The 25,754-nt window shown below is 43.4% G+C and overlaps 1 protein-coding gene across 3 annotated transcripts in view; it reads right to left on the minus strand.

The window, feature by feature from the left end:
- Positions 1 to 25,754, minus strand: part of LOC125460536 (copine-9-like) — a 428,858-nt gene that overhangs the window by 60,743 nt on the left and 342,361 nt on the right. For all 3 annotated transcript variants that reach the window (XM_059649788.1, XM_059649789.1, XM_048548086.2), the window contains 3 exons: positions 23,454 to 23,558; positions 20,247 to 20,288; positions 3,415 to 3,490 (listed from right to left, as the gene is read on the minus strand). In XM_059649788.1, coding sequence (XP_059505771.1) covers positions 3,415 to 3,490; positions 20,247 to 20,288; positions 23,454 to 23,558 — 223 coding nt within the window. The remainder of the gene's footprint in view (positions 1 to 3,414; positions 3,491 to 20,246; positions 20,289 to 23,453; positions 23,559 to 25,754) is intronic.

The raw sequence follows: 25,754 nt of genomic DNA on the forward strand, positions 1-25,754 counted from the left end.
GGCGATTTTATTGGTCAGCTGGCTTTCCTCAGCAAGGACCCACTCGCTCTCTCTCTCTGTTTATTCTTTTTTCTTTTGGTTGCTTGGAGGGAATGAGGGAAGGGCTTTAAGCATTAAGACCACCAGCAGCGATGGCAGGGGAGAAAGTCAAACCCAAAGTGATCAATGTCCAGAAACCCGCCAGCCTCCCGCATGGCTGTGTCGGGACTGGGCTGGTGATTGACAGCTGCTTGTTTGCAGTATACAATACCTCCCATGTGCTGAACTCGGTGAACTTCTGCTGCTCGAAGTGAAGGCTGGAGCAGGAGGAGTTCCCCATTACCAAGCTTGTTCAGGCTTTCAGGTAAGGTGAAGACCTCAAGGTGAGAGGGGAGCAGATGCCACTCATTCATGCTGGTCTGGCCCAGTAGAATTGATTCTGGGTTCATTTTACAGCGCCCTGCATTACAGTGTAGCCTCAGTGAGACTCTGGCAGACAGTGGCAAGGAAGCAGCTGGTGGAGGGGCGAACATGCTACCTGGGATCGGCTACTACATTGGTAGAGATGCCGTTGGTGAGATAGGCCCAGCATCGAAAGATGGTGCCTGCGGAGTGGAAACTTTGACGTTGGTTGGGTTCAATTTTGGCGGTGGTGGAACAGTTAGGGGCTCTCTTCAAGTTACTTTTTTTTATTCTTAGCTATTCAAAATAGTGTTGGATCATGGCAACAGTGGAAGCTTTTCATTATATTTTCTCATGTAAATTACCTATGACAATAAAATCATTCATCATTCATTATTACTCTGAAACAAGCAAAAACAGAAATTGCTGGAGAAACTCAGTGGGTCTGGCAGCGTTTGCGGAGATAGAAACAGAGTTGACTTTTTCAGTCCCCTGACACTTCATTACAGCATCTCCTGGAATCTGCAGTTCTTTATTTTAAATTATTACACTGACCATAAATAACAGCCACTATTAGCCCGAAACTTTCTTAAACCATCTTGTCCAAATTTCAGCCATGGAGGAAAGATAACTGCTAGCCAAAACTACTACATATATACTCTTGCATTGCAGTCCATCTCATAACACAAGCAGTTCTGAAAATAAGTTACCACAATCAAGTCCAGCTTTTCTGTCCTTCCTTAGTCTCTGATATCTTCATACTGCCCTTAGAGAAGCTGCACTACAACTTACTGAAAGCTTAAGAATTCATGCTGTGAGAGTAATGGGCTTTAATATATTTATGTAGGTATTTGCCTCCTGTATTATTCATAAAACACCATTATAACTATTAAGTAGTCAGTCACATTAGCCTCTTGAACTTTATGGTCCTTTTAAAGGGCTGTCATTATCCTCCTAGAGAAGAGATGATTAGTTTCGGACATTGATTGCTGCCAACAGCAGAAAACACTATCTCAGTCTATATTTTAATAGGAATGTTAATGTTGAAAAATGGCCCAATGGGCAGTTTTATTTTCTGTTATGGTTCTGTGAGATTCTTTGGGCCATTACAAACACCAAAGAGGGTTTGAAAGCAGGACTGAGGTAGAGAGTAGTTTAGGGAGGGAATTCCAGAGTGAAGGACCTAGGTTGTTAAAAGTGCAGCTGTCAATGTGGACTGAAGAGAGTGGAGAATGTGCAAGGCTTCTGAGTTAATGGAACCAGTGAGTACACAGAGGAGAGCAGTTGTAACAGGCTACAAAGATGATGAGGTTCAGGGCCACAGAAGGCATTAAACACTAGGAATGAGAATTTTTAATTTAAAATGGTGCATGGGTATTGCAAGCGGTTGCATTATGGCTCAATAAGGACAGGGGTCATATGTGATGTGGTGCGCAGAAAGTTACAGGCAGTAGAGGTTCAGAAAAGCTGCAGTTAATGAAGGCTGGGGCGCAGTATTGGAACAGTTGAGGCTGGAGGTAGCAAACATTAGAAAGTGAGTTTCAACAGTGGATAGATGGTTATGTCTCAGAAGTGGAAGCAAATGGTCTTTGTGATTGAGAGGGCAGAAGGATGACAGTTAAGCAAAAATTAAACAGGTAAACATGGCAATGAAGAGTTTGACCTCTGCCTGACACAGTAGTTAAGGAACAGCAGTCAAACCAGTTATTGAGAGGCTGAACACAATGGTTTTGTAACTGGGGGAATATATTACTAATCCAAGAGTTCTGAAGAAAGGTCTTTGGACCCAAAACATTAACTCTGATTTCTCTCCACAGATGCTGCCAGACCTGCTGAGACTTTCCAGCAACTTCTGTTTTTCTTTTTGATTTCCAGCATCTGGAGTTCTTTTGGGTTTTCTTTCTATAAATCCACTATTATTTACCATAGGTTTGTCAGGCACATCAACTTATTAGATCTGTTGCAGATGTGCATTGTAGAGGGATTCATATCAAAATAATGTACTAGGGTTTAAGTTTTTAATGGGAGGATCTGCACCTGTAAAGTTATACAACTTTCAGCCTAAAATAACAAAACCCCAAAATGTTGAGAATTACATAACAGATAAACTTTCAAGGTCAAAGTATGTGGAGGAATTATACACCAGACCTCGTCTCTCCTCATGAAAAAAACCCGCAAACTTCCAGTATCCATATCGTTCTTAATAAATTTTTGATACCTTTATGCATATTTAGGCTGTTACTCTTTGCAGTAGAGTGACCTGATGCTGGGCACACTTGCAGTTTGAGTTAAACAAATATTCGATAACATTGTCAGTGTGACTATTGGTTTTGTATTTCATAGACATATAGTTACGTTGTTTTGGAGTTAGTAGTCTGTTTTAGTTGGTTTTCTGGGTTGATCTTTCTATCGACTTTTTCAAAAATTCTAGTTGAGCTCAGTGTTTATGTTGAGGTCCATCCTCAGTACGGGGCCTTTAAAGGATTGATGAAGTAGTCATGTTAAACTAACCCCTTGTGTAACTAAAGAATGATACAGCACACTGGGAGACCATTTCACCCTTTGTACCTGTTCACATTAATTCCTGTGAATCCAAAATATTTCCGTTTGCAAGAATTATAGCAGTGCACTTTGTGAAGGAGCAGGGGATCATTGATAGTAACTTCTGGAGTTCCACAGTGAAATGCAAATGATTGGGTATCAGGAGTGCCTGTGCATTTCCTAATGGTAATCATTATTATAACAGCAGAATTTAAGTCATATGAACTTTTATCAATGGCATAGAACATGTCATAATTTAAGCCTTGATTCTAACCAATACTTTCACCTCGTCCTCCCATTTTCTAGTTTTAGAATTGGCAAAGTTTGGCACCATATATAGAAATGATTCTTCCACATAAGGACAGTGTCATTTCAAATACAGCTACGTCATCTGAACAAATAGATTCATGGATTAGATACATAACAGTATCAAACATTATGTCGTGCTTACAGTATGTATATAGCTCTACGAAAGACACAGACTGTTCTCACCTCGTAGACATTGAACTGACTTTGACCGCGGGACAGTTCTCTGTAACTTGTGGTGAACTCCCCAATGAAATCATGGCTTGTAGTAGAGATCAAGGATGATGGAGAGGCAAGACAGAGAAAAACAAGAGAGAAAAGCTCATTAACTTCACAATATTATCTCATTACAAATGACCAATGAGTTGAAATTATGTTCCTTTCCCTTTGCTGAGAATTCCCCAATCCCAGGCAGGCTGACAGACTTGTGCCAAAACTCATCATCATTTGTTTACCCTCAGTTTTTTGAGAATAATCCTGAGGGAACTGAATTTAATTTACTGTACTTCTGTGACTGTACTTCGTCTGCCATCTAATTGGCCCCTCACAAAAAAGGAACAGTGATCTTGTATGAGATCCCAGTTGAAATTATAGTTTTACACCAGGACCTGAAGAAACAGCTATTTCAGGTGAGGTATAAATTGGGAGTCTTACAATGGGTTCGGTGATTCTTGCTCATTGTAGGAGTAATATTAATAATTCATTATTTTAACAATCTAACATGTCCAGCATCAGTCTTTGAAAAGCTATCCCTTCTCCTGGAGACATCACAAAGGGCTTCGCATGTAATTAATTGCCTTCAAAGTACAGTCACTATTAATATGCAAGTAAATATGACAATCAATTTAAAATGAGAAAGGAGAGGATCTCCAGCTATCGCAAAGCACTTTGCAGCCTCTTCAAACACATTTGAAGTGTAATCACTTTTGTAGGAAATGTGGCAGCCAAATTGCACATATCAATTGCTCACAAACAGCAACTTTACAATGACAGGTTAACTTGATTTCCTGATATTGATTGAGAGAAAAATATTGGTCAGGATTGACTTATCTGAATTAAGGCAATAGGACTTCTCCCAGCCACCTCTACAGGTAGATGAAGTTTAATATAATGTCTCATGCCAAAGGTAGCACTTTCAACAGTGCAGCACTTCCTCAAGTACTGCATTGGAGCATCAGCCTTGATTTTTGTGTTCAAGCCCGAGGCTAAAACTTGAATAGAGAACCTATGTCTCAGAGACAAGAGTGCTACCAGCTGAGCCACAGCTGAAGTAACATTTGGACATAACAAAGTCCCAAGAACTCCAAATTAATTAGTGGAAACTTAATTTAGCTTTGGTGCTGTTAATCGAAGGAAGGAGCAATGTTGGACAGGCTGTAGGGTGACTCACTTGCTCTTCTTTGAATTGCTTGACTATATGTGTTATGCCCAATTGGACACATACAAGGATAAGTCTTAGTCTCATTCAAAACATACCATTTCTGAAAACACAGCTCTCTTTCAGCACTCCCCTGAACGATCAATGTAATTAATAACAACATGGCTATCTGCCAACAAAGGCTTCAATTAAACAATTATAAAAAAAAGATAAAACACTGTGGATCCTGAAGATCTAAAATAAAAACAGAAAGTTCTGCAAATACTGAGCAGGTGTGGCAGCATCTGTGGAAAAAGGGGCGGAGTTAACAGGCTGAATGTTCCAAGCACCCTGATAATTGGGAAATGGCAAGTCCCTTGTATGGTGAGATTGGTAAAATGAGATTCTTGTCTTTGAACAACAAAAGTCTGATTTCACACCCAAGGTTTGAATGACAAAATTAGGATCTCATGGTTGGGCAATGACAGTTCATTTTCATGCATTTACTTCCCGTTCGGGCCTAATCTTACATCATTTATACGCAATTTCTTATGCTCCCACGTAAGCTGTGTCCGGGGTGGGGGAGGGGAGACAGAGAGAGAGCGAGAGAGAGAAAGAGAGAGAGAGAGAGAAAGAGTACATGGTGCCAATCCCTGACATGAATGACATAGTAGGTACCTACCCGTATCAGCTCATCATTTGCTCCATTAGGCCAACATCTTAGATAACACAGTGCAGAGCTAGAGGACAAAGTGTGGAGCTGGATGAACACAGCAGGCCAAGCAGCATCTTAGGAGCACAAAAGCTGACATTTTGGGCCTAGACCCTTCATCAGAAAAAGGGTCTAGGCCTTTTTCAGATGAAGGGTCTAGGCCTGAAACGTTTGCTTTTGTGCTCCTTAGATGCTGCTTGGCCTGCTGTGTTCATCCAGCTCCACTCTTTGTTATCTCAGATTCTCCAGCATCTGCAGTTCCCATTATCATGGAGCTAGAGGAGCACAGTGGAGCAGGAAAGCTGATGTTTTGGGTCAGGACCGGACCTGAAATGTCAACTTTCCTGCTCCTCTGATGCTGCCTGGCCTGCTGTGCTCCTCTAGCTTCGCACAGTGTTACCTCTGACTCCAGTATCTGCAGTTCTTACTATGCCCAACATCTCGGGGTATCTTGCACAGGCAGCGAACACCTGTACCTACATCCATGAAGATTGGCATCGAACAGGCAGCATAGTGGCAAATTTCAGGCTAATTGTAGTACAGTTAATCACTTCAGCCTGTTATGGCATAGCTCCAGGACGAGAGTGCCTCAAATAATCAATCTATGCAGAGGTGATATGTTAAAGTGGCAATAAATTGATGAATGTGAGTTTCTATTTACAATGAAACATCTGCCATGCCACCTAGGTGCACTCAGAAGATGTTGTTTGAATCTAAGGCCATATTTAGAGTACTGCATGCAGTTCTGGTCACTCTACTATAGAAAGGATATTATTAAACTCGAAAGAGTGCAGAAAAGATTTACTAGGATGCTACCAGGACTGGGAGGTTTCAGTTATAAGGAAGAGCTGGATAGGCTGGGACTTTTTTCCCAGGAGCGTGGGAGAATGAAGAGTGACCTAATAGAAATCTATAAAATCATGAGAGGCTTAGATAAGGTAGATACTAACAGCATTTCCACGTGCTAAGTGAGTTTAAAACTAGAAGGGATAAGTTCAAGATGAGAAGGGAGAGATACAAAAAGGTCCCGATGGGCATGTTTTCCACACAGAGGGTGTGAGTGTCTGGCACGGGCTGCCAAAGGTAGTGGTCGAGGCAAGTACAATTTTATCATTTAAGGATCGTTTGGAAAGGTATGTGGATGGGATATGTACGGAGGGATATGGACCAAACGCAGGTAAATGGGACTAGACTAATTGTGAAAATGGTGCGGCATGGGCAAGTGGGCTGAAAGGCCTGTTTCCATGCTGCAAACCTCTATGATTCTATGTGTACTGTGAAGGTCTAATCACGGCTGGCAGAGATTGACTTGGTGCACGGTTTGGGTTTAAATATGGGACAAGAAATCCGTCAGGTCCTGGAAACGACAAGTACATAGAACATAGATAGAACATTACAGCACAGTACAGGCCCTTCAGCCCTCGATGTTGTGCCGACCTGCCATACCAATCTGAAGCCCATCTAACCTACACTATTCCATGTATGTCCACATGCTTGTCCAATGACGACTTAAATGTACTTAAAGTTGGCGAATCTACTACTGTTGCAGGCAAAAGCGTTCCATTCCCTTACTACTCTCTGAGTAAAGGAACTACCTCTGACATCTGTCCTATATCTTTCACGCCTCAGTTTAAAGCTATGCCCCCCTGTGCCCGCCGTCACCAACTTAGGAAAAAGGCTCTCCCTATCCACCCTATCTAACCATCTGATTATCTTATATGTCTCAATTAAGTCACCTCTCAACCTTCTTTCTAATGAAAACAGCCTCAAGTCCCTCAGCCTTTCCTCATAAGACCTTCCTCATAAGTACTTCCACTGCTAGCAAGTGCAAGGCAGAGGGAGTCATTGCTGTACAGGCACGTTGTACACATAATGAGATGAGCCATGTAAAAGTGTATGAGGTAGCTCACTAGGACTCATGGAGAGAAACCCACCCAGAAACTCCCCTGAATTGACATTTTGCAGATGTTTGGTAAAATTCAGCAAAATGCTTCTAATAAAACATGACTCCTCAGAAGAAGGTGTTCTGCAGAAAAGTTATATCCAACTCAAAACTTCGGGCTGGATGTTGACATTGGAGGAGAAGTAGTGCTGCAGAAGATGCCTACTCAGCTCAGAATATAGTGCCAGGTTTTCATCCTGGGGTAGGCGTCTGGAGCCTGGAAAATACATGACTTTGCAAGTCCATCTCTGGAAATACTGCTCTGGCGAATCTTCGGGCGTGGGTGGGGGGGATGCAGGGTGGGGGTCAGTCATACATATATGAATATATAAAAAAGGCTTAGTTGGCAGCCTTGAAAACCATTATCCTTTTGAAACATCAGAGTCCCTGTCTTAATACTCTGGTATTCTGATCTCTGCTATCAATTTCATTAATGTTTGTTTAAACAGATTTTAGCAGTTTCAAATGCCTCATGCTTTCAGCTCTTGAAACTTTAACATGCTTGTGTGACTGGCATGTTTACAGGTAAAGTTAGGTCACTATAGTCCCATTGGGTTGTTCTCTTATTAATATTCCATAACATAATGTAATAGTAATTCATTGTTACATGTATTTATAAAAGTGCAGTATAATGTGTATAAGTCATGATAAACTGATGCCATTTTAATTACATAAACTATAAAAACAAATAATTCATGCAAAGTTAGGACAAATTGCACTTTTTTCTCCCAAACAAGGCTTCTTGATTTTCTCAGATAATAAAATGTGAGGCTGGATGAACACAGCAGGCCAAGCAGCATCTCAGGAGCACAAAAGCTGACGTTTCGGGCCTAGACCCTTCATCAGAGAGGGGGATGGAGAGAGGGAATTGGAATAAATAGGGAGAGAGGGGCAGGCGGACCGAAGATGGAGAGTAAAGAAGATAGGTGGAGAGAGTATAGGTGGGGAGGTAGGGAGGGGATAGGTCAGTCCAGGGAAGACGGACAGGTCAAGGAGGTGGGATGAGGTTAGTAGGTAGCTGGGGGTGCGGCTTGGGGTGGGAGGAAGGGATGGGTGAGAGGAAGAGCCAGTTAGGGAGGCAGAGACAGTTTGGACTGGTTTTGGGATGCAGTGGGTGGGGGGGAAGAGCTGGGCTGGTTGTGTGGTGCAGTGGGGGGAGGGGACGAACTAGGCTGGTTTAGGGATGCAGTAGGGAAGGGGAGATTTTGAAACTGGTGAAGTCCACATTGATACCATGTGGCTGCAGGGTGCCCAGGCGGAATATGAGTTGCTGTTCCTGCAACCTTCGGGTGGCATCATTGTGGCAGTGCAGGAGGCCCATGATGGACATGTCATCTAGAGAATGGGAGGGGGAGAGGAAATGGTTTGCAACTGGGAGGTGCAGTTGTCTGTTGCGAACTGAGCGGAGGTGTTCTGCAAAGCGGTCCCCAAGTCTCCGCTTGGTTTCCCCAATGTAGAGGAAGCCGCACCGGGTACAGTGGATGCAGTATACCACATTGGCAGATGTGCAGGTGAACCTCTGCTTAATGTGGAATGTCATCCTGGGGCCTGGGATAGGGGTGAGGGGGGAGGTGTGGGGACAAGTGTAGCATTTCCTGCGGTTGCAGGGGAAGGTGCCGGGTGTGGTGGGGTTGGAGGGCAGTGTGGAGCGAACAAGGGAGTCACGGAGAGAGTGGTCTCTCCGGAAAGCAGACAGGGGAGGGGATGGAAAAATGTCTTGGGTGGTGGGGTCGGATTGTAAATGGCGGAAGTGTCGGAGAATGATGCGTTGTATCTGGAGGTTGGTAGGGTGGTGTGTGAGAACGAGGGGGATCCTCTTAGGGCGGTTGTGGCGGGGGCGGGGTGTGAGGGATGTGTTGCGGGAAATACGGGAGACGCGGTCAAGGGCGTTCTCGATCACTGTGGGGGGAAAGTTGCGGTCCTTAAAGAACTTGGACATCTGGGATGTGCGGGAGTGGAATGTCTTATCATGGGAGCAGATGCGGCGGAGGCGGAGGAATTGGGAATAGGGGATGGAATTTTTGCAGGAGGGTGGGTGGGAGGAGGTGTATTCTAGGTAGCTGTGGGAGTCGGTGGGCTTGAAATGGACATCAGTTACAAGCTGGTTGCCTGAGATGGAGACTGAGAGGTCCAGGAAGGTGAGGGATGTGCTGGAGATGGCCCAGGTGAACTGAAGGTTGGGGTGGAAGGTGTTGGTGAAGTGGATGAACTGTTCGAGCTCCTCTGGGGAGCAAGAGGCGGCGCCGATACAGTCATCAATGTACCGGAGGAAGAGGTGGGGTTTGGGGCCTGTGTAGGTGCGGAAGAGGGACTGTTCCACGTAACCTACATAGAGGCAGGCATAGCTGGGGCCCATGCGGGTGCCCATGGCCACCCCCTTAGTCTGTAGGAAGTGGGAGGAGTCAAAAGAGAAGTTGTTGAGTGTGAGGACGAGTTCAGCTAGGCGGATGAGAGTGTCGGTGGAGGGGGACTGGTCGGGCCTGCGGGACAGGAAGAAGCGGAGGGCCTTGAGGCCATCTCCATGCGGAATGCAGGTGTACAGGGACTGGACGTCCATGGTGAATATGAGGTGTTGGGGGCCAGGGAATTGGAAGTCCTGGAGGAGGTGGAGGGCGTGGGTGGTGTCACGGACGTAGGTGTGGTAGCTTTTGTGCTCCTGAGATGCTGCTTGGCCTGCTGTGTTCATCTAGCCTCACATTTTATTATCTTGGAATTCTCCAGCATCTGCAGTTCCCATTATCTCTGATTCTTGATTTTCTCAGTGGCTACAGGACATTGCCACACTCTGCAGGCAGCAGACCATTCCCTGAGGTTGCAACACAAAGCAAGAGGCAGCTGATGCTGACTGAAGCCAGAATATCACCTCTGCAAAAGCCACCTCATTGCCATTGGTACTCCAGCTGCCTCCATAGCCAAGAGACTACCCCAGCTGTCAAGGGCCAGAGCCTGTCTCAACTTCCAACTGTTGGTGGTTTAACCTGAGGGTCAGCACACCTCAGGCAATGGGCAAGGATGAGGAGGTGGGATCTTCAAGGTAACCTCAGCACTGTTATAAGGCTGCAGTGAATAGAGTTTTGTTTAAATATTGTGGTTTTGACACAGTGGAAATTTATAAATTAATCACTTTTTTAAGGCTTTTCTTAATCATTCAATGATCATTATAGGGTTTTTTGTTTTTCTTTATGGTACAGTCGGTGAAAAGTCATGTAAGTGCCTTAGCTTGGCATAGGGACTCAAGATGGGCCTTGGCAATAGGAAGGAAAGCGTAAGCTGGCAAAAGGGACCCTAGCAGTTGTTAAGTGGGAATACCTTGATATCTGGGGGCATCAGGAGGCCCTTCAAAACGTTTCTTCAAGCAGAATATGGTTCACTATATTCCCGACATGGCCCCTGGCTATACCTTCAGAATCATGCCCCTTGTCTGAGGTGTGGTGAACTTTGGGTTAAACCATCACTAGTTGGAAGTTGAGACAGGCCCCAGCCCTTGAGAGCTGGGGCAGTCTCTTGGCTATAGAGGCAGCTGGAGTATGAACTGATATCCTCTAAAACCCCATCCCTTCTGTCTTAAAATTGCATGGGACCAGGTCAGCCCTATCTTCCCAGTACACTGGCTATGGGCTCATGACCTGACCCAGTCCGCATACTCCTGAAAATCAGAAAGCTTGGGAATGGCATCAGGACTCCTAGCATAAGGCCCTGACCACCAATTTGAAAGCACTCCTGAGGGTACCTGTCTCGGTAAAAATCTGGCTTAGAACTTCATTGCCTCTTCATGTGTACTGTCAGACCTGCTGGGCCTTGCCAACATTTGCTGTTTCTATTTCAGTGTAGAATCATTACAAGCTTGGTGCACATTAAGCACACCCAACACGTCAGTCATCAAGACATAACTTTTTCACAGGTTTTTATGCAGAACTTATTAATCAACTCCTAGTTGTTTGCAGTCTTGGGACACAGGCCAAATTATAGCAGTGCACTCTGTAGGGCATCAAAGAATCAACTAAAACAGTTTCTGAAGTTTCCAATTTAACAGTGCATGTGAAGACTCCAGAAGTTCCTGCCAACTTCAGCATAATAATATTCATGAGGTCTGACAGCTTCGCCATTGTTATTGACCCAGCTGTTAGGGTATTATGGTTCAGTTTAAGATAGCCACTCATTAATCCAATAGAGGACTTAGGAGAATCTCCTTTACCTAAAGAATTGTGAGGATGTGGAACATAATACCAAAAGGAGTCATTGAAACATTTGACACATAGGGACATTGAAGGAGAGTCTAGACAAGCACACGATTTTGAAAAGGAATCCAAGTTTTTTCTAATAAAGTGAGATGAAGTAGGATGGGAAGAGGTTTGTGTGGTACATAAACACCATCAGAGTCTAGTTGGACCAAATAGACTGTTTCTGGCCAGAACCATTGACATAAGGTTATTCTAACAGTTTGAATGAGGTTATTTATGTGGGTCTCATTGAGTATGAGATTCCCAATTGGGGCTGTTAACATGGGCCAATCAGACAGCCCTGGCTGCTAGATAGAAACAGGGCTGTCAGAAAATCACCTCACTCGAGGGACTGGCTCCGAGCTAGCTGGTCAGGGCCCATGTGCTGTATATGTACAAGTAAATAATGGCTTGGTAACAGGATACCAGCCTCTGTGCAGTTACTTCAGTTATTAAAGGTTGTGGAACTGTAAAGGGTAGATGGAAGAGTTAAGAAATGAACAAATAAAGCTATAAATGAATGTCAGAATGGGTTGAGCGGTTGAATGACCTACTCCTGACCCTAAGTTCCAATGTAGGTGGGGCTGTGAGACAGCAAATATATTGCCTGCTGTAGGAGAATGCATAGTGTAGGAAGCAATGGTTAGTATCGTTCTCATAAAAGCTATTTGCCCTCCCGGGCTCTGATCTATCTTCTAAAGATGCAGACACCGAAGGCTGTTTAATGAAGGCTTCAAGGCCACTTCCTGGACAATAAATATTGTAGATTGTAGAACTGATATGAGGATCTCCTGTGCCCGCATGGATGCCATGTGAAACATCTTATACCTCAGGGAAGCCCATCGCCTGGTCAAAAGCTCTGTGCCTAATCAAATACTGCTCCTTGCGAGCACTGCATCTGTCATGTATTTAATAATGCAGAGTGCCTGAGGTGGTACAGTACTCTAGCTGCTTTGATTGATCCATTAGCATGAACGTGCCATGCTGTGATGACCTTAACTTTGCTGGGAAGAGCAGCACTCATTCCAGATGTCTTCAGCTCAGTTGGCAGCAGATGGTGCAACTGTTTTGTGAACTGGAGGCAGGGAAGTGTGGCCTTCTTCCACATATCCAGGTCACATTGAAGTTTCCATGCATGCAAGTTCCAGAGCTGTGTCCCCGCAAATTATTCTGGTGCTTTTTCGCATTTATGTTTGGCCACAGTTGAATAACCACAGTCACCAAATTGCATTAAATGCCAGCAGCAAAAGAGTTTTGCAAAAGTAACTAACACCTGGGATCATAGAATCCCTACACTGTGGAAGCAGGCCATTTGGCTTACCAAGTCTACGCCGACCCTTGGAAGAGCATCCCACCCAGATCCACCCACTAACTCTGCAATTCCCATGGTCAATTGACCCAACCTGCACATCTTTTGGACTGTGGGAGGAAACTGGAGCACCCGGAGGGAATCCACGCAGACACGGCGAGAGTGTGCAAATTCCACACAGACAGCTGCTGGAGGGTGGAATCGAACCCAGGCCCCGACGATGTGAATCTGCAGTGCTGACCACTGAGCCACCGTGCCACCAGATGGGATTGGGGCCGGGGCGGGGGGCAAGAAAATGTTGTAAATTTATTCTAAATATTCTCCAAAAGAAATGTTTTTCCACAATCAGCTGAGACTGCAAATAGCCTGCAGGAGCTGTATCTGCAAAAATCTTTCATTTTAAACAGGGCCTCACACTTGCTAAATGAAGTTGCTTTGAGAGGAAATATGCATGCCATGAATTGGGTAGGCCCCAACTGCTATACCACCCACCCTGTAACATCTCCGCTACAACATCAGAAGAAAATGAAAAGAAGAAACAATCATCTGGCTCCACATCTTCTGCGATGTCTGAAAAATTCATGATCACTTCTGTTCTAAATTAGTTTCAAGTGTAATTATGCAACAAACAGCCACCATCTCACAGCCACGCTGTGTGTGTGAGGATAGGGCTTCTGATCCCTGACGCGGCTGCAGTTCTATTTATAATAGTTGCAATTCAATGTCAAATACTTGCAGACACAATTTTGGGAAAGATTTTTAAGTGTTAACTCCAACTTGGCATTCAGCAGAATTATCTGATAGAAAATTGATACACATAAAATTGTCATGCTGTGAGTCCCTCACTAGTGTGGGTAAGTTGTAATTTTTGAAATGAGGAGAAAGGCACCCATACTGCATTCTCATCATTGTGGTACTCTAATGAGCCAGCAAGGAATGCAATCAGGTTTGATTGAGCAATGGTGTTGTCATGGCAAAGCACACTATGAGACATTGGCATCCTCAAATATACAGGAGGTGATGCAATCCTATGAACACAGAAATCTAATCTCAATTATCCAACAGAAGATACATGAAAGAGGTGCTGACAAAGTTTTTTCTGAGGTGGGGCAGTCCCTGTCACAGAGGGGAATGACAACACTGCCATTTTCAGTACAATCATGATGACCCTTGTAAGTCATGTGTTGGGGAGATATGAGGATGGGTGTTCAGCACCCTCATGTAAGGAAAAGAGGCCAATGGATCTATGAAATGGAAGACCGGAACTGGTAGAGCTAAAGACCAAACTAAACTCATTTTTTGGTTCCCATCGCAAGCTAAGCAAAGTGCAAGCACCAATCAGACAATCTGTCTGGCTCACTCTTCTGTTGATACCTTCCCATTTTCACTTGATGCCCGCTTTCACAAATTCCTCCCTGAAAAGGATGGGTAACACGTGCTGGGGGAGTGTGGATGGGCTGGCAGCAAGCTTGTGCAGCTGCTTTGTGGAGAAACTGCAATGCCAACAGTTTTCCAGCATTTTCTGATCAGCCTTTAGAACTTGGCTAGGCAGCTTGCGATCTAAAATCGAGAGTTGGAATTTGCAAGCTCTGACGAGGAGGAACAAATTCAGCCACCTTGATTTAAAATGGGCACAGCAGCCTCGTTTCATTATTGAACAAGTTCTGCATTCACTTAGTGCAGCCCCCGCCCCGGACCATCCATATTAAGACCCTGACCAATTTAGCAGTGGATCAAAAGTGCATGCAGATTGGCTGCAGCTTCTGCACTATTAATTATCATAATGCATATTTTAAGACCAGGGAAAGAGTTTGAAAAATCGAATCTAGTCCCTAGTATCTGGTCCCAAGCAAACATTGAATATGGTAGCTTTGAAGTAATATTTCTGGAACATGTTGTTCCTTGGTATATCTGAAATTGCTTTTGTTCAAATAAATTTTAATAATCATGGAACACTGTTTCAAGTTGTGTAAAAAATGAAATTAAAAGGAGTTTTCATTGCTTCCAATAATTAAAACGCATTAATCTTTGAACAGTGAGAAATCAGGGGGGGTGAATGAATATATTATTGCGTGACCCACTTATTACATGTGGCCATTTGTTCCATTTCTGGATAGCTTTCAAACACATTTCACATAGTTTTACACAACAGGGAACTTGGGATACAGGAAACAGAAGCTTTTCAGGTTGGATGCTCAATGATTCCTTTGAATTTCTAACACCAACACAACAGATCCTCCCCAGTGCTTTACTCCAGACAAAATTTTAATAAAATGAATATCAAAACCTTGACTGCTTGCAGGCAAATATATTCTATATACTTACATTTGCATATTGCTAAAAGGAAATTGAAAGAAGTTTTGAATCTGTTTCTCAAGCCTGCTTGTACAATTGAAAATTTTAAAAGGTAGCATCTCAAATTCTGCCACATTTTGTAATTCTCTCTGCTGTCCCCCTTTGTTTTTAAGGTTACATTTTAAAACCATTGCTGGCAGACAATTATTTTAGTGGTTCTGTGAGAGGTGCCTCCAGATCCAAATTTCCATTGTGCATAATCTACACACAGAGCTCTGTTCTTGTAGCCAAGATTCACAACACCATGATTATATGGGAGAGAATGATGCCTGTACTTTTGAAACGGGTATTCAATTCAATTGCTCTTTATCCCTATTACTTCACAATTTTATTGTTGGATTAACAGGAAAGTAACTACTGAAGCTGCTTTCGTTAACCTTTTAAGCCATCCATTCCACATTATAACAACTTGCTGCTCAAAAGAAAAATGTCTTTCTGTATAAATATTACAAGTAAGTTTTGGGCAGGTGAAAACTGTGTATAGCTGGTGAATAGCGAAAATCAAGCTTCAGCCGCTGCACAGTGCCAGAAAGAATTGACATTCCCTCTCCAGTACCTAATTTGAAATTTGCTCTGTAGCTATGGACCATAATTTCGTCAGTCTGCAAAGCCTTCCTTAAATTTTATGACTTCACCCCAAAAAAGACACTTCGTGTTCATCTTTATTTTATTTCTTGGCCACTGGTTGATATGATAGATCTCTGTTTAGATTTCTGAATTGGAATTTACAGACGTCTGCTTCACAAACACGTTTAAAATGGCCTGCAGTAATGGCATTGCCAGCTCGGAACTGATGAAGCCGCTTCCTGCTATATTGTGAGCACAGAGCAATAGTTGTGAATGCATCCTCTACTTTCCCATTGATTTCTTGAAGGTGCTCTGAGGGGTGTTATTGTCCAATTGATTGTCACCCTATCTCCAAGGAGGGATTTGTGAAATGGCATCAAGTGAAATTGATAAGGTACCAACTTCAGGGAGTCTGTAGAGGGGCTTGCCTGATTGGCGCTTACACTTTGCTTGGCTTGTGATGAAACCAAATAATGAGTTTAGTTTACCAGTTCTACCAGTTACAGTCATTCTGCACTTTGATTTGCCAGTTTTTTTTTCCCTTCACAATTAATATATTGTTTTCATCCTATCCCCATTTATCACCTTAATTCTACCTTGACGTATAGCATTTTTCATCCACTACGTTGATCACCTCCCTCAACTCTTCCTAACTTCTACCAATTTACAGTTTGCTTCGTTTTTACCCTGTATAAGTCATTATCTGACAAAACAAGGCAGAAGCTGTAATGCCGCAAGATCTCTTCCCCCACGCACAAGCCCCTACCCCATTTGTGTTCTGTAAGCACCTCTTCTTCCATCTTATACTATGTCACTTCACACAAGTGCTAAGCGATGACCATCTCCAAGAAGAGAAAACCATTGGCCAGAAATTGAACTCGATCAACCAAATACATATTGTAAATACAAGGCAGGTCAGAGGCTAGGAATTCTGCGGTGAGTAACTCTCTCAAATGCCTGTCCACAAGTCAAGAGTGTGTTGGAAAACTCTCCACTCACTGGGAAGGGTTCAGTTCCAACAGCAGTCAAGAAACCTGACACGGACCTCCCATTCTTTAGATGACATGTCCATCATGGGCCTCCTGTACTGCCACAATGATGCCACCCAAAGGTTGCAGGAACAGCAACTCATATTCCGCCTGGGAACCCTGCAGCCTAATGGTATCAATGTTGACTTCACCTGTTTCAAAATCTCCCCTTCCCCCACCGCATCCCAAAACCAGCCCAGTTCATTCCCTCCCCCCACTGCACCACACAACCAGCCCAGCTCTTCCCCTCCACCCACTGCATCCCAAAACCAGTCCAACCTGTCTCTGCCTCCCCAACCTGTTCTTCCTCTCACCCATCCCTTCCTCCCACCCCAAGCCACACCCCCATCTACCTACTAACCTCATCCCACCTCCTTGACCTGTCCATCTTCCCTGGACTGACCTATCCCCTCCCTACCTCCCCAGCTATACTCTCTCCACCTATCTTCTTTTCTCTCCATCTTCGGTCCGGCTCCCCCTCTCTCCCTATTTATTCCAGAACCCTCACCCCATCCCCCTCTCTGATGAAGGGTCTAGGCCCGAAACGTCAGCTTTTGTGCTCCTGAGATGCTGCTTGGCCTGCTGTGTTCATCCAGCCTCACATTTTGTTATCTTGGATTCTCCAGCATCTGCAGTTCCCATTATCACGGACAAAGTGACCTGTTTGATCAGCACCCCAGTCACCACCTTCAGCATCCCAGTTTGGTGACATCCAAGAGAAATTCTTACTGGAGCATTAAAGATTTGCTGCTGTGCTCTGGGTGTGTATTCTGAAATTTCCCCAGCCTACAACAGCCTTCCTTTGACACCCTAGTTGGAATCAAATGCTTCAACAATCACACTATATTTAATGATGTATTCATCAATTGCTTCTCTTAAGAAGAGAGAAACAAAGAACAATACAGCACAGGAACAGCTCCTTCTGCCCTTCAAGCCCGAACTGACACATTTTGCCCTTCCACACTAAAATTGTCTTCATTTACAGGAGTTCCGTATCACTCTATTCCCTTCCTGTTCATGTATTCATCCAGGTACTTCTTGAAAGCTGCTATTCTGTCTGCTTCCAAAACCTCCTCTGGCAGTGCATTCCAGGCACTCATCACCCTTCGTGTAAAAAAACTTTCCTCACATTTTTTTAAAATTACTCCCTGAACCTGTGTCTCATAGTAATTGATCCCTCCACCCTGGGAAAAAGCCTCATACTTCCCACTCTATCTATGCCATTCACAATCTTATAAACCTCTATCAGGTTGTCCCTCAACCTCCTGCTTTGCAGTGAAAACAAATCCAAACTATGGGCTGGAGATAGATTAGATTAGATTAGATTCCCTACAGTGTGGAAACAGGCCCTTCGGCCCAACAAGTCCACACTGCCCCTTGAAGCATCCCAACCAGACCCATCCCTCTATAACCCACACACCCCTGAACACTACGGGCAATTTAGCATGGCCAGTCCACCTAACCTGCACATCTTTGGACTGTGGGAGGAAACCGGAGCACCCGGAGGAAACCCACGCAGACACGGGGAGAATGTGCAAACTCCACACAGACAATCGCCTGAGGCGGGAATCGAACCTGGGTCCCTGGTGCTGTGAGGCTGCAGTGCTAACCACTGAGCCACCGTGCCGTGTCCAGCCTTTCTTCATAGCTAAAATTCTCCATACCAGGCAACATCCTGGTAGATCTTTCCTGTATCCTTTCCAAAGTACCCATATGCTTCTGGTAGTGTGGTGACCAGAACTACACACAATATTTCAAGTGTGGCCTAACTAAAGTTTGATAAAGCTGCAGTGTAACTTGCCTATCCTTATACTCAGCATCCCTCCTAATGAAGGCAAGCATGCCGTAGGCACTTTTTACTACCTTATCTACCTGCGCTACCACCTTCAATGATCTGTGGAGCTGCACATTCAGATTTCTGTTTGCATATCAATTCTCCTAAAGATTCTGTCATACACTGTATAATTTCAACCTGTACTTGATTTTCCAAAATGCATTACCTCACAATTGTCCAGATTAAACACCATCTGCTATTTTTCTGCCCATGCCTCCAGATGATCTGGATCCAGCGGCATTCTCTGACAATCCTCTTCATGATCTATAACTCCGCCAATCTTTGTAAAATCCACAAACATAGTCATTAGACCAGCTACATTTTCCACTAAACCATTTATGTATACCACAAACAGCAGCGGTCCCAGCACTGATCCCTGTGGAACACCACTTGTCACAACCCTCCATTCTGAAAAGATCCTTTCACCATCTTGCTAGCTAGGCCTTGATACCATTTACTTTTTGTACCAGTCTGCCATGAAGAACCTTGTCAAAGGTTTTACTGAAGTCCATTAACCACTTTTCCCTCAGCAATCATCTTTGTTCACTCCTCAAAAAACTCGATCAAGTTAGTGAGGCATGAGCTCTCCTGTACAAAACCATCCTGTCTATTGCTAATAAGTTCATTTGCTTCTAAATGCGTAAAGATCTTGTCCCTGAGAATCTTTTCCAATAATTTCCCTTCCATTGACGTAGGGCTCACAGGCCTGTAATTTCCTGGATTATTCCTGCTACTCTTCTTAAATAATGGGACAATATTGGCTATTCTCCAGTCCTCTGGGGCCTCACCTGTGGCCAAAGAGGATACAAAGACATTTGTCCAACCATTTGTTCTCTTGCCTCCCTAAATATTCTGGGATAGATCCCATCAAGACCTGGGGACTTATCTACCTGAATACTTTTTAAGAGCGTAACACCTCTTACTTGTTAATAGCAACTTGGCTTAGAAATTTGACACTGCCTTCCCTGAGATCATCCTCCACCAATTCCTTCTTTTTGATGAATGCCAACACAAAGTGTTGCTTCAATGTTGTACTGGCAGAAAATGATAATACAATATTACTTTGTTTATGGCACCACTCTGCTAACTCATTAGAATTGGTCTGCATATGTAGAGGTATGTTCCAACATCCCTCGTTATTCTGGCTGACAATGCAATTACTCTAAAGTCCTAACAAAAACAGAAATAGCTGGAGATACTCAGCAGATCTGGTAGCATCTGTCGAGAGAAAGCAGAGTCAACATTTCGAGCCCAATGGCCATTGTTCAGAATCTCTCCAAGGAAGCTGCTGGACCACCTGGAGGAAACCCACGCAGACACAGGGAGGATGTGCCAACTCCACACAGATAGTCGCCCAAGGGTGGAATCAAACCTGGGTCCCTGGCGCTGTGAGGCAGCAGTGCTAACCACTGATGGGAGCATCCTGTGTAGATACGTGAACTAGAATATAAATCAGACAGTTATTTCCTCAAGTTGCCCTTGTACTGTTATGAAGTGGTCGGTGCCAGCTCAGCATTGATAACTGCTATCACATCAACCACCTACCTGCTCCCTGAAGACAAGGAAATCATCCAAGCAAATGGGAAAATGGCCTAATGTATGGGCAGTCACAGAAAAGGTACTTCAATAAAATGAGCAGGAAATTAATTTTAGTAGATAGATGGAAATAAGTACATAGACAGGTTCGGCCTCACCTGCCATCCCGATCCCAGTCATAGACATCCACTTTCACTGTCCTAAAGACGAAAGACAAAAAATTTGATGTCAGTCGATCCTGCTGCCTTCCACAGAAGTGTCTTACAAAAATAGGCATTTACTATTGTCTTTTCTTTACTCTGTCGTGGGACAAGTGAGTGTTACTGGATTCTCATAGGGTCGTGTGTTGGAAACCAAGCCCCACTATTCCCACAGACTACACTAAAGTTAATAGTGTTATTAAGTATGCAAAATACCCTAATTTGCATGCCTGATAGACTCGGGTTAACCAAAAACACACCTTCTGTGGTTGCAGATTAATATTTATTACAAAATAAACAGATTCTAACCATAGGTAAACAACTATGAATTGCGGGCACGTGCCTCCATCAGTTAAAAACCGAAACCACTTCTAAAACTCTCCTATGAACACCAGATAGACAGAGACAGACAAAAATAATTAGTCCTATAGGCAAAGGGGTAACTGGAAAGATGCTCAATGGCCCCGGTCCACAAAGTTCCTTGAGTCAATCCTTTTCTTTGCCAGGATTTTCTGCTCTTCCATCTCTTTTCTCTGGTCTCTTTTCAGCTCTTCACAGGAGGCATAGAAGATCGGCACATATTCTGCAAAGTATCTTTGTTACTGATTACAGGCTGGTTTTCTATTGGAGAGAAAGGTCCACTTTCTGCCTTAGCAGCTGTCAAAGGCCTTTGTCAGTACTGTCCACACGCATAAGCTGTTCAGCTGTCCAGGGGTCAATCAGATACTGAGTTGAAGGGGAATTTCTTCAGCCAGACAGTGGTTAATCCATGGAACTCATTGCCCTTGAAGGCTGTGGAGGCAAGTTATTGAACGCATGCATAGGTAGGTTCTTTATTAGTAAGGGGATCAAAGTTTTTGGGGGGGAGGCAGGAGAATGGGATTGAGAAACATGTCAGCCATGATCGAATGGCAGAGCAGACCTGATGGGCTGAATGGCCTAATTATGTTCCTACATGTTATGGTTTTGTGGTCATGTGACTGTTTGTTGTCAACCTAATGAGGTTTGCTTTCCACAACTGGTCACAACTTCACAAGCCAATCAGTTGCCTATTGCTGGCTGAATTTCACTTTTTATATACCTCCTGGTCCTAGCCTATCTACAAATAAACAAACAGTCTGTCCCCACTGCTTGGACAATATAACAGTGTGAACATGATTTATATTAACTTTCAGTAAGTTGCTTTCAAACAGTGCAAGAATTCCTTCCACAATCCTTTACTTTACAATGGTTCTTTCCCATTTCAGTCCACAATCAACAGTAGACAAAAATAAGAATCCATTGAATCCCAACAGTATGGAAGCAGGCCATTTGGCCCGCCAAGTTCACACACACCCTCTGAAGAGCAACTCATCCAGATCCACCCTATTCCAGTAACTGTACATTTTCCTTGACTAATCCACCTAGTCTGCACATCCTGGACACTCTGGGCAGTTTAGCACGGCCAATCCACCTGGCCTGCACATTGTTGCACTGTGGGAGGAAACCGAAGCATCCTGAAGAAACCCACACGGGGAGAATGTGCAAACTACACACAGACAGTCACCCAAGGGTAGACATGAATCCAGGTCATGTGCACTGTGAGGCAGCAGTGCTAACCACTGAGCCACTGTGAAGATATATTCTTTATATTGGTAAACCAGCTTTTGTTGTCCATTCCTAATTGCCCTTGAATTGAATAACTAGCTTAAACATTTTAGAAAACAGTTAGCAGTCAACCACATTGCTATTGGGCTGAGTCACCCCGACCAGGTAAGAATGGCAAATTGCCTTCCCTAAAATATATCAGTGGACTGGATGGATTTTTATAGTAATCATTTTGTTATCATCTCCATTATTAAGACTAGCTTCATATTAACGATATCAAACAAAGCTAAATTCCACCAGCTGCTACAAAGGGATTTGAAGCCATGCCTGCAGGCTAGAATATAGTGACAGACTGCTGTACTGACCTCAGAGATAGAAACTAAATTCACCAGAAAATGTTAGGGCTGGTTCATTCCAGTTTAACCATCCTTTTAATGAGTGGAACACAACTTTTTTTGCACTGAATATTAACTTTTACTATTGTAGATGTTCATTCTTTCAAATTATCACCAGCATTGTAAATTTTTTGAAAACAGTCTTTCTGCTCTCTAACATCATTCACTTAATCCAATTATTCTTTCTTTCTCTTTGTTTTGCTTTCTGTATATAATTTGAATCATTGAATCAATGTTTCACCTGACAAATTCAAACTCTGCTCATTTATCTACGACTCTTCAATCTGATTCATTAATGAGTAATATGACAGAATCTTCTCATTGATGGACAGTTGGAGGACGGGCAGGCACTTAATTCGATGCAAAGCTAGCATAAAGAAATATTGCCCCTTTTCTACCTCTGCTTGAATTAGATTCTGGCTGTGAAGACGGAGGGTCAACCTTCTTGTCTTGCCGTCAGTTGATGACTATAACAAGCTCTTCAGCATTGTGTCCTGCCACTGCTTGGATTAACCCAGCTGCAGATGGGCCTGTTGCCATGTTGCGTGCCTGATGGCCAAAACAGCGGGGTTAGCCTGGTCACACTCAGTAAGCAGCTCCCTCCAACAAAGGTGCTAAATTCCTGGGCATCAGGAAGATGGTCTGTCACTGAGAACCACCCCTCTGCTCTCGCTAATGGTGCCCCGGGCCACTCCTTCCACAAATACAGCATTGCAAATCACACAGTAACACCCATACATTACCTTCCTCTGGTCTGAGTCATTCCATAATCCTGGGACTTCAGGCTGGTGGGTCTTCCAAATGCAGCCATGGTCGATCTTGTGATGCTGGTGAACACCATCTGCTGGCCTCTGGGACATCTGCCCCCTGAGGTCTTGCTTCCAAGGAAAGCATTGCCACTGGTTTCATTGATTTGTGATTTGAAGGGCCTTCCCAAAAAAGGTAGCATTGGATTCTCACTGGCACAAAGGCAGGAAAGCAAGATTGCTGATGGCCCAACAAGATTCCTCGATAGTGCCTTACTCAGGATAGAATCCGAGCTGAAAACAGTTGACTTTTAGATGAGTCGAAGTTTATGGAGGGTGGACAATGGGAGCTAATTTAGCTCATGGTGAAGATGAACCATACAAATATGTTGTAAACTACTGAACAGCGTTTACAGTTGACGATTTCATATACTGACCTGTCATAGTCCCCATTACATAGTGCTCGGACTGGGATAGTAAATGGTTGCCAGACTGGGTTTAATGTATTCTTCACCACTTCAGTTTTGTGGCAGATGGTAAACCTGAGAGAGAGGGGGATCAGGAGAAAGATACACAGGTAATGATAGTAAACCTGAGAGAGGGGGAGAGAGAATGAGACCAATGGGCAAAAACAGAACCAGGAAAAGAAAATCATGCAAATAAGTTATAAAACTATGAATGAAGAGGAGAAAAACTCATCGATTGTCATAATATTACAGATGTATTCAAAACAGTGTGGCCTAGAAATTCTTATTATTAATTGGAGGGATGACAACCATGCAACTTAACATTAATAGGAAAAATAATGGAAGTCCTACTAAAAGGAAGAATCAAACATCTATAAATGAGAAATATATTACTGAATAGTTAGTATGGAGTTCTAAAAATGAAATTTTTGTTGACATAGCTAATTGAACACTTTAAGGAAGTTACAGAGAGAACAAACAATAGGAATGCAGTCGTATTTATTTTGATTTTCAAATGGCATTTGACATGGTGCCTGTAATAGACCACTGAAAAACGTCAAAGAATGTGGAGTCAAGTGACAAGATTATGAACTAACTTCAAGACAAAAAAACACAAAATGGCAGTAATGGGTGGTTCAATGGCAGTTTATGTGAGGTAGTGCTCTATGTAGAGCAGTGTGAGGATCACCGCTGTTCAGAATTGATATTAATGATTTGGACTTTGGAAACAAAAGTACAATTTCTAAATTTTGAGATCACACCAAATTGTGGTAGAGGTAGTCAGTACTGAAGTGGTCTACAACTACAACAGGACATTAGTAATCTTGAAGTTTGTGCAAATAAATAAAGTAAAACACAGATACACGTGAGTTTGCACATTGTTATAATAAGAGTAGAGAGATTAGAAGATGTGAGTCTAGCTGGGTAAAGGAATAAAGATGTCTCAGTGTCAAAATTCAGCAGTAACTAATAGTTGCATCACAAGTTAACAAGGCTAATAATGGAGCAAAACAAAACAAAACATTTGTGGAAGAACAGATTAAAAATGGGGAAGTTAGCTGAACCTGTATTGAAACATGGCTGCACAATAATTAGTATGCTATATGCTTCCTGGATGACCTTGCTGATCTCACACCAGACATGTCCGCCATAAGATAAAGTCGCCTACAGTTTGGACATACTTGAATAGTGAGGAGTCAACTCCTCTGACAGCTTGATCACAAAGGATATCAAGGAATTTGAAAGAGTGCAGAGATGGTTTAAAAGGATACTAGTGGAAATGTGTTGGGTGCATCAACAAAGGATTGACAAGCTGGATCTAAAAACAAGGCTGAGGTGTTACCTATCTAAGGCATCTGAAATTCAGAAAACGTTTGAAGCATGGATGTAGAGAGAATGTTTCCTTTGATGGGGAAGATGTAACTAGAGCCATCAATAGAAGGTAGTCACCATGGAATCTAGTAGGAAATTTGGTAGAAACTTCTTTACCCAAAAAGTGGTGAGAATGTGAAACATGCTAACACAGGGAGTGATTGAAGTGAATCATACAAATGTGTTTAAGGGAAGGCTAGATAAGCACATGAAGGAGACCTGATTGGGGTTATGTTGATAGATTGGGAGAATTGGGCTGAATAATCTGTTTTTCTGCAATACATCCAATGTAATTGTGTCCTAATTTGGCAACGTTCATTTCTGTGTGCCTCACCTACAGTGTGCTAACATGCCTGAACTCAAATGGGGACTTTTGATGAGCTTGGGATCCTTGGCACTCGAACTGCACAATCAAGTAGAATGTCTAACTGAGTGATTGATATGATTGAGGCTCGGAGAAGAACTAGGCCTCAGGGTGCAAATGGCGAGATTTTCAGTCAGAAGAGAACACAGTGGCTCTGTAGTATTGCTACTGCTGAGCCCGAGAGTGGCTGGAGTGTGAGGGTGGGGGATGTTGTGGTGGTAGGAGCTTGGAGCTATAGCTGGGATAAGCCTGGGGATGCCTGGAGGTAAGAGCTGGAAATGAGCTCAGAGTTGAGCACTTCTTTTCATTTAGTGATGCTTAATATTACTTTGTTTGGTGACACATAGTGTTATGCTGGCTGCCTCAAACACAAGAATAAGTTACAGCAGCAGGAGAAGCAGGAATCAGGCTCATCATTTAGATTTCAGATGCCTTGGACAGGTATTTTAATGGGCTAATACTTCCTTGTGATCAGGGTAAAAGCATCTTATCAAAACGGTATACGGTGTGGCTTTCAACGAAATTGTGCTCATGTG

Source organism: Stegostoma tigrinum, chromosome 11 (assembly GCF_030684315.1).
Source record: "Stegostoma tigrinum isolate sSteTig4 chromosome 11, sSteTig4.hap1, whole genome shotgun sequence".
In the NCBI taxonomy this organism is placed as follows: Eukaryota; Metazoa; Chordata; class Chondrichthyes; order Orectolobiformes; family Stegostomatidae; genus Stegostoma; species Stegostoma tigrinum.